The sequence below is a fragment of the Apteryx rowi genome, unplaced genomic scaffold (assembly GCF_003343035.1).
Source record: "Apteryx rowi isolate R43461 unplaced genomic scaffold, aptRow1 scaffold_192, whole genome shotgun sequence".
Lineage (NCBI taxonomy): Eukaryota > Metazoa > Chordata > Aves > Apterygiformes > Apterygidae > Apteryx > Apteryx rowi.
In genome coordinates this window covers 197,085-208,797 of record NW_020448219.1, presented here as the reverse complement: position 1 = coordinate 208,797, position 11,713 = coordinate 197,085, and the positions used below count along the sequence as shown (strand labels likewise).

At 38.6% G+C, this 11,713-nt stretch overlaps 1 protein-coding gene across 1 annotated transcript in view; it reads right to left on the bottom strand.

The window, feature by feature from the left end:
- PLPP1 (phospholipid phosphatase 1) overlaps positions 1–10,116 on the bottom strand; it is a gene marked incomplete at its 5' end in the record, with an annotated part of 43,135 nt that extends 33,019 nt beyond the window's left edge. The window contains 2 exons of the mRNA XM_026062704.1: positions 6,119–6,399; positions 9,961–10,116. Of these exons, the coding sequence (XP_025918489.1) occupies positions 6,119–6,399; positions 9,961–10,116 (437 nt within the window). The remainder of the gene's footprint in view (positions 1–6,118; positions 6,400–9,960) is intronic.
- Positions 10,117–11,713: the final 1,597 nt, after the last annotated feature.

Below are 11,713 nucleotides of genomic sequence, written 5' to 3'. Positions count from 1 at the left end.
CATTCCACAATTCACATACTAGAGGGGAAAAAAAAGAAGCTCTTAATGTTCTACTTTGTTTTTCTACTAGACATTCAAGTTTTATTGTTTACCAATTTAAAACAGACTTAACTAGCAAGTAAAGCAAAGTACTCTACAAAGAACAGTAAAGATATTCATTCGTAGCTCCTGCTGGTGAACATCAGTGGTTCCTCTTAGCTTTCTCACATTTAAAGGAGTTTAAATAGGATGTATGAACAACTGCCATGGATTGGATATAGTGGTCTATTATAAAAGCTGACAGGTCTGCGAGGTGTGCCTTAGCAACCACCTGTGTCCTTTCTCCCTAATCCTCTTTGAGGAGTTTGGTATCTTGCAAAACCAAATTCCAAGCCAGGTAAAGGTAAGTAGCAGCAAGCCAAAAAGAAGAAAGACTTGAAGAATGGCAGCTGCAGAAAGCAGAGAGACCAGAGAGCAGCAGAGATTGCTTACACCCCCATCATATATAGTCTAGCATTCCTGCATATTTTGCTTAGCCCTACTTTACTGATTTGAAAAACTAAACAGGCATTTGGCAAGTCACTAGTTTTATTGATAGTGAATAAAGTACCTGAAAAGCAGTTCAGCAGTATTAAGGTATATACTGATAAACTAAGAATACCAGCATAACTAGTCCTAGTGACAGAAGAGCCCTTTGCTTTGTTCCTTCTTTACTCATAGACAGTAAAACTTCTACTGGTAGTACTGGTACTGAACTGGTATTTCAAACTTATTTGTCCAAACCACTGAAACAAGTAGAAGCCTCAAGTTTTGTGCCCTTCTGCCCAGTGCAACTGAATTTAAAAAAAAAAATTTGATGTGTATCACGTACTGCTTTAACTAAGAACTTTACTATTTTGCTACCCAAAAGACAAATCACCTTCACAAGCAAAGCACCCCTAAAGAGTTGCTCTTTACAACATTCTAGTTAAAAAATAAACATTAAAAGCCCTACACGCAACTAACTGAAATCAAATTTAGCAATACTGTCTTTTAAAAGAGAACCTCAGAATGCACTCCCGTACAAACCAGTCACCCTTAGACAACCGCAGGGAAGCAGCTCATACAAGCCTCTGTTTAGTTTAGCTAAAATGCCAAAGCCTGCCTGAAGAATGGGTCCTATTACAAATGGGCACCAAAAAAAAAAAAAAAAAAAACTAACCACCACACAACACCCCCCCCCCCAACACACACAGTTGCTAGCACTTCTCAGTTTAACTGGAGATTTTCATATATCTTTCAGAGCTCTAGGAGCACTACATACTTTCAAGTAATATATGCTAAAACTTGCATATACCTTTCAAGGAATATGAATGAGCTATTAGTAAGCACACAACTATGACTGTAATCCTCAGGCCTTAGTTTTAACTAATAGTAGTACTGAGAGTACAAACACATTATAGAAGCTGTCAAGGAGAAGCTAAAGCTATTTAAAGCTGAAGAAGGCTCCATTTTCAGGATAATGCAAAGCATACAGGATACTTAAGTCAGCAAGACAACCAAGCGCAAGCTGCTTTAGCATGAATATAAACCAGTGTGTGCACGTGTATATAATTTTTTAAATACTTGTTACTGATGAGTTTATAAAGACTGACGGCTATCTTTCCTACCATTCCCCAATGCTGTAACACAGCAGACAGGCACAGACAGTAGCAGACATCAGTTGTGCAGGAAGCAGTAGTAGAACAACATATGCAGTCATGTTTGTCCAAAACACTTTCTCAGTCTACAGCCATGATTTATGGACTTCCTGAGACACAGGCGCTTGTCTTTGTTTTATTGTTCTAGAAATCTGTTCAAACTGCTTTTTGAACCCAGCTATAAGTTTACATATCCAGTACTGCAGCAAAGAGTTCCACAGCTTAGTTTTTCTAATCTTTGTGTGGAAAAAAACCAAACCACGTGGAAGGTGTCACCTTCATGTTTTATCATTAAGAGATAACATGAACGATTGCTCATTATCTAATTTCTGTGCCGCTCACTTTAGAAACTTCTGTCTTATCTGTCCCCTCAACACTTTCTCTGACCTGCAATCTGATGAAATACTGCATATGAAAACTGTTTCCTATTTTGGGTTTGGGGGGCGGGGARGGAATAAGGAAAAGGGGTAGATGAGAAAGAACACAGAACTGCCTATCAGTATTCATAGTGCAAGCACATAATTCATTTTTACATTGGAAAAGATTTTTCTGTTATGAATTTATAAAGAAATACTGAATAAAAATTACATTTGTCTTTTTTACTCTGAGTATAGACCTCTGAAAATACCCCYCCAAAAAAATTCTATTATAAACTCAAATTCTTTTACCATACAGGAACAGTGGGTTCAATTCAGAACTTAGCAGTTTGTATGTGACAATATGACTGTCTTGTCCTCACTCTCTCCATACAGCTACCTGCATATTTTTTACGTAAATGTGAGGGTAGATGGTAACAAGTTCACCTCTGATAATTTTATCCAACTGATGCAGAAATGCATCTCTGGGTTAGAGCTTGAGAACATAATGACCTCCCCCAACTTGCTGTAGCCCTCACTGCAATCGAACTCCTTTCTATTTTGGTGGCTCATTAACTGTAAGGTATGTATGACTGAAACGTGACTGAAGAGCATTGAAATCGCCCTCTCAAATGTAGGGCCTAACTTCCATGAGAAAGTTAGAAAGATTTAGTAGGTCACTGCATCCATGACATCCATATACACAGTACTATGTCTCACTTTATTTTACCTTTGACTGTTTACTAACTTAAATTCCTACTAGTCTCTATTTACAGCTTCCCATGCATGCAAAAACCTCAGAATTGAGACTGGGAGCTGAGAAGGTGAGTTTGCATTAAACTGTCATCACTTCAAGGCAATTTTTGACCAAACAGGAGAGCCTGCCTGACCTCAATTTCAGAATGAGATTATTAAACCAAGTGTAAACTTTGGAGGGGGAAGAGGAGAGAGGGAAGACAGAGAAAGAGGGAACAAAACAATAGCCRGGAATACAAGTCTAAGAGCTCAGTTTGTCAAGAGACTGCAGACAAACCTTGCTTCCTATATGCAAGTTAGCAAGATTTCAAAGCACTAGACACATAGGGAAGAATAGAAGCTAACGATCACTCAGCTCCCCCATGCTTCCCTTCTCCCCCCTGTAGTTGTCAGACACTAAATTAAAAAGTTTTCATGTTTGAGGATAAATTATTCTGGTTTGTTTTCCAGCATGCAAACATGTGCTCAGGCTTATTTTTCATGGTTGCTTATATATGTATCTATATAACTCAAGAGTCCAAATGCAACAATACTACAGCTTTTGGAAACTGAAAAAAGGCCTGGGAATATAGAGGCATAATACCAGAAATGTACTGAATACAATTAAGAGGAAGTTTACCTCAAAATTTAAGATATTAAAATGGAAAATGAATCTTTTCCACATCTTCATTGATCAATTAACCAGATCAAAAATCTGTAGATGTTAAAATGTTTGCTTAAGCAATCTGAGGTTATTCCACACTAGAATAATATTTTTGAAGAGACTAATCACACAGCTTTCTACATTACTGTTTAGTTTAAAAAAAAGGGAAACTTGTAACTCCAGAGGTCAAGTACTTTTAAAACTTGATCCTAAAAACTGCAAGATGCTAATATATCCTTTTATCCTTCTGCCAGCCAACTTTTCACTAGTATGAATAAGTACTTTTGATGACAAAAAGAGACAGATTTACACTATACATAATTATGCAGTCCACAGGGATGCTTTATGGAACTTATCTAGGATCACACACAAAAAACAAAACAAAAAAAAATTGGAGTTTAACCTCATCTTAAAAGCTATGATACTTCTACTACAACAGACCAGCCTTCTCAAAACCAGAAAGGTTTTATTTCAAGACCATTTCAGGCACTAAAATCAGCTCAGATTCTCTCCCCCCCCCCTTCCCCCTTTTCATTTGAGAAGTTTTTTTAGGCTCATTCTGAGCCAGCAAAAGTTTAACTGAAGACTCAGACCTATCCCAAGGCTGAATTTGGATCCCACGGTTCCATGCTGAAAGCAATCCAGTTTTGAGTTTCACAAAGCACCTATGGATGTATGACATTTTTAACAGCTTGCTCTTTTTGAAACTTGGACAACTATCCTTCTGCACAGCAGTGTGAAACTAACCCCCCCCCCCAAAAAAAAAAGCCACACCACACACACAACCCAATTTGGGAAGCTATTGTTGAAGCAAAGAGTCAAGACATTTTACATGTACAAAAATACCTTAAATTGAGAAGATTATAGGAAGAACATAGCCTTACTTTGTCTGAACACTTTGACATTCCTGTCTCCCCTTCCCTCACTACAATATAATGTGCAACAAAAATCTGTATTCCTCCCTTCATGTCTTGTAAACTGCCATTTATCTGCTCTTCTAGATTTAATCACAAAGGAATTCATTTTTGGCAGTTACTTCTGCGAATTCACCACACTAAAATCTGCAAAATGGACAAGATACCAAGACATTTTTAACTTAAAAGCATACTGCCAAAATCTTGCTTCATTTCCTGGTCAGATCTGACCCATCTAACAAATTAAATTCTAACAAAAAAAGGACTGAGGATTTTTGGAGGCCGGGAGAGAGAAAAAAAAGTCTCCTTAATTATTCCAATTCAGACTTGTTCTGCTACAGATCAAAGGTCTTTGAAAAAAGTCAGTAACTTTAATGTTCAGAAATTCTTTGTATTGTATATTTTCATGGAAATTCTTTGGTTTACTCTGCCTTTTTCCAAACTGAAATTGGCAGTCACAGCAAGTGAACAACAGGTTTTATTCAGAAGTAGATCACATGCTTTCCTGGAACAGGGGAGATAAATGTTGTACCTAGAGGATATTCTGACTCTACAGGGCTACTCACAGACAAGGGAAGTCCATCCTAATAATCTGTCTGTGTGTGGAAGCGGTCAGAATAAGTGAACAGAATCTCTCCTGAACACAATTATCAGCATTAGTAAAAGAAAGAGTTGATCATGAAGCACACTCCTCTACATTAAGCTTTGTCATAGAATAAGCTCCAATTTGTCTATAAAATATTTGCATAAAGTTTGCTCATTTTAGGACTATATACTATACTGGTTGACTACTTATGCACTTCCTCCTCCTCCTACCAACAATCCTTCAGGATATAAACTGCTCCCAGAATATTTAAACAGCTGCTGTGAATGACCTGGAGCAAGACCTGGTCCCCAAACCAAATCAATATGCAGCATTTTTCTACGGCTGCTGAGGAATACTGAAGATTGAGGGGACAGACTAGAAGTGCCAGCAAGCACAGATCAGAATGAGCAAGACCCACACACACACTCTCTCTGTCACTGAGGAGTTCTCTTGCTACAAGGATATATAGGTCTTCTTGAGATGAAGAGGAAGGAGTTTCTCTAAAAATAAGCTTCGAAGGTGTTTGAGCCATTTTAATACCAGAAATTATTCTGACCATGCTTTAACATGTTCATTAGCATTCAAACATTGTTATTTACACTATAGGGACATGACTCAAATGTGTCAGGTGATTCATTTTTGTTTCTCATTATCTTGATGCAATTAAACAAGCAATTAAATATTTAAGGTAAACAAAAACCTAATAATGAGCAGACTGAATACAGTGATTCTTTTAGCAGTCCTACATATTTTTATATAGATAAATCTGATTTTTATTAGCATCCATTCTAAATCTGAATTACTTGGCTTCCCAGTCCACATCCTCTTTTGAAAGAGGATTTCAAAGTCTTCTCTTTAGTAGGATATGCAGAGATTTTAGAATCAAATAAGCAGAATCCAGTCAAAACTCAACTTGTTACTCACATTTTGTTAAAAAGCAGAGTTGTATACAGGCTACTTTATGCATTCTTCTGTACATTAACAAAATCAGTTTCCAAAGAGTAAGAAAAAAAAAATCTGAGTCCAAACAGTACAGGCTCAAGATTTAAAATTCATTACAAGTTTATTCTAGCAAAAAGAAATCAAGAAACATGCAATAGATACCAAACTCATCATTCCAGGTCATTTCACAGGTTTAAACACTCCGCACAACAACAAAAAACCACAGCCCTCACAACCAAACATATGAGGTTAGTCAGACTCACCTTCCCTCATTGATTTTTGCTTTGTCTCCTTGACAGGAGAAGTTCTCAATGTAGCCTAGAGTGCAGTTGATTCGTGCCCAGTCAGGCTGACACACAGCTAGGAAGTGAGGGCGCAGTCTGCCTATGGAGTACTTGGCAATGTCCGTCAGTGACTGGCTAGCAGCTGCTCCAAAAATGAAGGTCCCGATGGCTTTGTAAATAGTGGCTATGTAGTTATTTCTGACAAATGAATTTGAGTGCAAATGGTTATAAGAGACAGAGAGGGTCTCTCCTAGGATTATCTGAAAGAGAGAGAAGGACAGTAATTAAAGAAACTTAGCTGCTTTTAAAAAAAGTTACTCTGTTGTTAACACTTAGATATGTAGTTTCAGAACTTAATTTTGTAAACGTTAAGCTGTAGGAAGAATTAAAGAATATTCCAGGAGTCAGACTAGTAACCATTTCCAAACATTTAAATCCTATTTTATGTAAAAGAAGACTTCTTTCCCTATCCTGATTCCTGCTGAATTGAAGTATGATTATTTTTCAGAATATCTATTAAAACAAAACCTACTCGGTAAAACATTTATCCATATTACTTGACATAGTCCTAATTAGAAACATTTCCTCCAGTATCACATTTTATTCTACATATTTTTTCTCTAGCTAAAACTTCTGCTGAGCAAGTTTCATCTACTGTATCAGAAAGTTGTTGATTTTTGTAAAGCCAGAGACTCCTCTGAAGGGTCTAGACTTGATTTCCAGATGTGAAAGGACAGTTATTTAAAGAAACCTCCTATTGCTCAGGAAAGTTAAACCTTTAGGGGAGAAAAGAAAACTAATGAGTATGGAAGAAAAGACACTACTGAGGGTTTTCAGTATTTTTTCCACCTTGCATGTATAAGAGGTATCAAAGTCTATCTCAAGTGTTCACAGAAAAACAGGTTTTTCTTTTGTTTTCCTCTCATTTCTGTCTTTACTGAGTACAAAATTTCAGCCTTGTTGTTAATATACAAACAGGTATACCCAAACAGGTTAGATTATCAACCAGCCAGCCCCATCTTTGGGGGAAAGGCTCAACTCATGCAGGTAATCAGATAGGTGAGGGACTGTATGCACATATGCAAAAATGACCTTAAAAAAAAAATAATCCTGTAAATAGCAAGTGATGGCTCATTCTGTCTCAGATTAATTTTTTCCTGATGCAGGAAGCAGCAGGGAGAGAATGAAGTTTCCATGATCCTAGAGAAGTACAGCTTGCATGAACGAAAATGCATTAGACATTCTGACACACTGGGCAAAGTAGCTTTCAGTAGCTTTGCAGTTCTAAGGCAAATGAACAATCTAATCAGGTGCGTGACAAGTTCTGCGCTTTGCACTATACCAAAAGCACTGAAGCTGAGAAACCTAAGTTTTAGATAAAATAGAGGTGGTAAGATCTACTATGAAATCTATCTATGCCAGAGAGTAACTTCTAATGAGCACAGCTGAAGAAAACTAATCACAGCCTTGATAACATACTGTAGATAAAGAATCCCTTTTAACACTGCTGTGAAATTTGAAAGATGATTATATGCCATTCTCACCCTCACCTATTGCCAGAATTAGAGAGCAGAAGATAGAGTGGTGAGCATGAGTAGATTAAGGATTGTTCTTAAAGCAGATAATAATCCAAATTTCTATGTCAGAGAGCCTTTGTCTTAATTCACTCACTGACCACAGATGAAGTGCTCTCCCAGCACTTAGATAAGTCTGATGTATAATGAATTAGAATTCCTTTCAATTTATTCCTTTTAATTTAAATTGTTCTTCATATTACTGATGGTGATTATCAAGAGAAAGAATGTAGCCAGTATGTGCTTTCATCAATAGTTACAAGCATCACGAACTAAGATGGCCATGATTCTACTCTCATCTCAATTGAAGTGATAATGGGGGGGGGGGGAAGACTTCAAATGGAGCCACCTCACTGGATCCAAACATTAGAGTAGTTATCCTTTGTTTAATTTGTTAAGCATTCAGGAAGAAACACCAACATTTCCTTTTACCACTTGATTTTAAAGCAATCTTACCAGAAAAGCCAGATTTCATTACTAAAAGAAGGTACCTGAAGTTACAAAAACAGTTAGTTAAGTGTTTATATGAGTTCACATGAAGATTGGACAAATTCAAAGGAGAGAAATCCATCAAAAGTTATTGTATTCACTGAAGCCTTCCCCGACTTGGGAAGCTCCCGAGCTGCAGATAGCTGGTAGGGGCAAACACCACTATTTGCTTGATCTATTCCTATGCCACTCTTTACACATCTGTTTTGACCACTGTTAGAATGGGACACTAAACTAGATTGACCTCAGCTGTGACCAGGATGATTGCTTTTATGTAATATTGACTACTGAAGTTAGTCCAGGGTGAAAAAAGTAGTTCTACCTTAAAACTTACCAATATGCTGTTACAGCCTAGACCATTTGCCAGTTAAACTCAAAAAAAAAAAATGGAAAAAGCTTTTTTCAACTCCAGAAGTATTTCTGTAAGGATCTTATCTTAAAAATCCAAATGCATGTGCCTGAAATTAAGCAGGAGTCATGCTAATACATACCTCAAGCTTCCTGCTTCCTATTATGCAAGTCTGTCCTTTGACCATCTACGGCAGTGGCTTATATAGCGGCAATAGGGCCACTGCACTGAAGAGGTTTTAGGTCTAGGACACAGTTAGATGGCAAACCACAGCTCCAGCAAAGCAAGGAAGCAGCAACTAAATATCAGGCAGCCCACTTCCAGTCAGAGGCAAGGAAAAGGCCACAAAACAGTACTGCCAATGGATGGAATACATGGCTAATTGCAGTGACAGTATAAAACAGCAGCCAGAGGTACAGATCTCCCTCAGATCTTCAGAGGGTTTTTGAAAGTTTTTGGAAGGACAGTTTTTCCAAGAAAATGAAGCTAGGCCAAATCACAATTTTGGTTTCTAGTCCCACATTTCGCGGGGGGGGGGAGGGAGAGAGATAAATCATTCCATCCAAGAACAAGTATAAGTACAAACTGACCTTAATGTTGGAACCTAGATAAAAATCCATGCCTCTTATACAAGAGAGAGTCAGATGACCATAACATCCCTCCTGATTTTAATCCGTTAGCCGAGGGAAACGGCTGGACAATACTTAGCTTCACATTTAACTGCTCCTTTTTCTGCTTTTAATTCCTGAAGTATACTTGGCTAAATATTTATATACTTTAAAACCTGATTTGGCATAATAAATAATAATAATAAAACCAGTTCTAACTCTGCTCAAGTTGTATCTCTGATGAGCTTAGATGTCAAAGACGTGTGGGCTGAAGCTTCTTAGCACATCAGAAATCCCTGTGGAAGGGTCATTGTTAGACTAAAGCACAGTTGCACAAGACATAAGACACCCACAGCTAACTAAAGAGGTCCTGCTCTCCTCTCCTCATATGCCTGACTACATGCTCCTGCCGCTTCTTGTAGCGGCAGTGCTGCTTCTCCAGTTTTTTCCATAAGTCATTTCTCTCAGTAACCCAGCAAGGTGGGGAGAGAGGGGAGAGCAATTTTGCACCAGGCTAGGGAATTTCACTGGCTTATCTTGGTTCAGAGGAACCACTAGTGGTGGAAAAAGACAAGGCAGTAGGGGAACCTTCCCTTTTGTCAACAGCAAGCTATTAAGTTCACTCTTAGTGATCCTTTCCAGAACACTATGTCTACTGCTTTAGTACCTACTCTTAGGGCATTATTTGAAAGCCAAGACACTCCAGAATACAGTTTTAGGAAACTGTTTTAACAGGTGGCCCCTCCTCCCTCTTTCCCATCCCCATTGAAATCAAACGCAAGGAAGAAAAGTTTAACTTACAACAATTATACTGAAAGGAACAATTATTCCTGCTAACAACTTATAAGAAATGGTGTCCTCTTTGTATGGATACCGGATGGATTCATCACTACAGAAAACTCCTCTCTGGAAGGGGATACGTCTTGAATTGAGAATTGCAAAAGGCAAGCCAGCTAGCAAAAAGGAATAAAAAATACATTACAGAAGCAATATTTAGACTCCAATGATGATTATACCCCCGCATTTTCAAAGAAAAGTGCATAAAGAGGAGAAGACATGCAGCAATTCAGAAGGCTATGCGCTTTATTTTTCCAATGGCTGCCTTCTTGTCTCTGCAGCTTCTCAGAAAGAGATTGCTGAATCACATACTTGCATGGGGAAGGAGAGCAGGACAGAATTTCTCTCACCTTCACCTACATGTCTGTGGCACATCAAGTATGAAAGCACCCTGAAACCATGACTGGGTGAACCATTTAGTGACAACGACAGAGTTGCTCAGCCTGCCACTACTGCCATTATTGTCCACTATTCCTTTATGTTCCAGTGAGCAGCAGCTGCCCCTTTACACCCTCTCTGGCCAGCTTTACAAATCAGGAGAGAATAAATCGCATTTCACCAAAGCAGAAAAGGGGTGTTCTTTAGGAAGCATGAGTGTAGAGGTGGTTCAGAAAGAGATACAGCAAAGACCAACTCCCCCCCTCCCCCCCCAACCTAACACATGCATGCAATTCCCTTATTTCCACACACACTGGGTAGTTCCTGGAACAATGTGGTCACTGCACATGGCCTACAACCTCAGGGCACAGATTTTATTCCCTTCTCCTCCACCAAAAGAGGAAGTCTTTGGCTCATTTTAAGCTTTATAGAACACATAAGTTTAAGGTGCACAATGGTTTGTGCTATTCTACCTCAGMCTTGCAACACTAACTCAAGGAAGTAAGCTGAACAGCAAAGTAAAAAGGAATTCAAAATAGGATATAAATTCCTACAAACAAGTAGAGTCACATTTTTAAGCCCTGCATCCTCCACCCCTGAAACACAAGCAGAGTCTACACAATCTGTGTACAGGGATGAATATTCTAAGAAACAACTGTATGGAAAGGAAGAAAGAAGAGACTGCCAAGAATGTTTAGCAAAAAAGAATGAACATTAACTTCAGGATACACAGCCTTGTGGTGTTCAAGTGATTAAGAGCAATTGATTTTGAGCTCAAAATTCAGCAATACCACATACAAAAATGCATACCTATTTACAGTTAGGCAATAAGAGCCATGAACTGGACTCAAACATTCAGTCCCCTTCCTACAGGAACAAAAAGGGAAAGGCTCTTCTACCAGTATGGTATCAGAAGGATACAACTGCCTCCCTTTTTCCTTTCCCCCAGAGGAGGATGTAGTTGTAGTCACAATTCTTTCCTCAGGACTTCAGTGTCAGGGCATAGCCCACCTCTTCCTTTCCATATACATGCCAACCAGCCCCAAACAGGTATCTGTAAGCAAAAGTAGGCATTGGGGGNGGGGGGGGAACCAAACAAGGAAAAATAGAATAAGCAAGCAGTAGGAGAACTGGGAGGATCACAGTCAGGATTAAAACAATCCAAAACAACAACACACACAAGCTTAGGAGCCTTTGCAAACCTCTTTCCCTTTTAAACCTCCAAGGACTGTCTTCCAAACTAAGCCCGACTCCTGGACCAGGAATGAATGAGGGATACTGTTGTTCCAAAGATTTGCTACGAATTTTGTTCTTTACATCACACAAAAGTGATGATTGC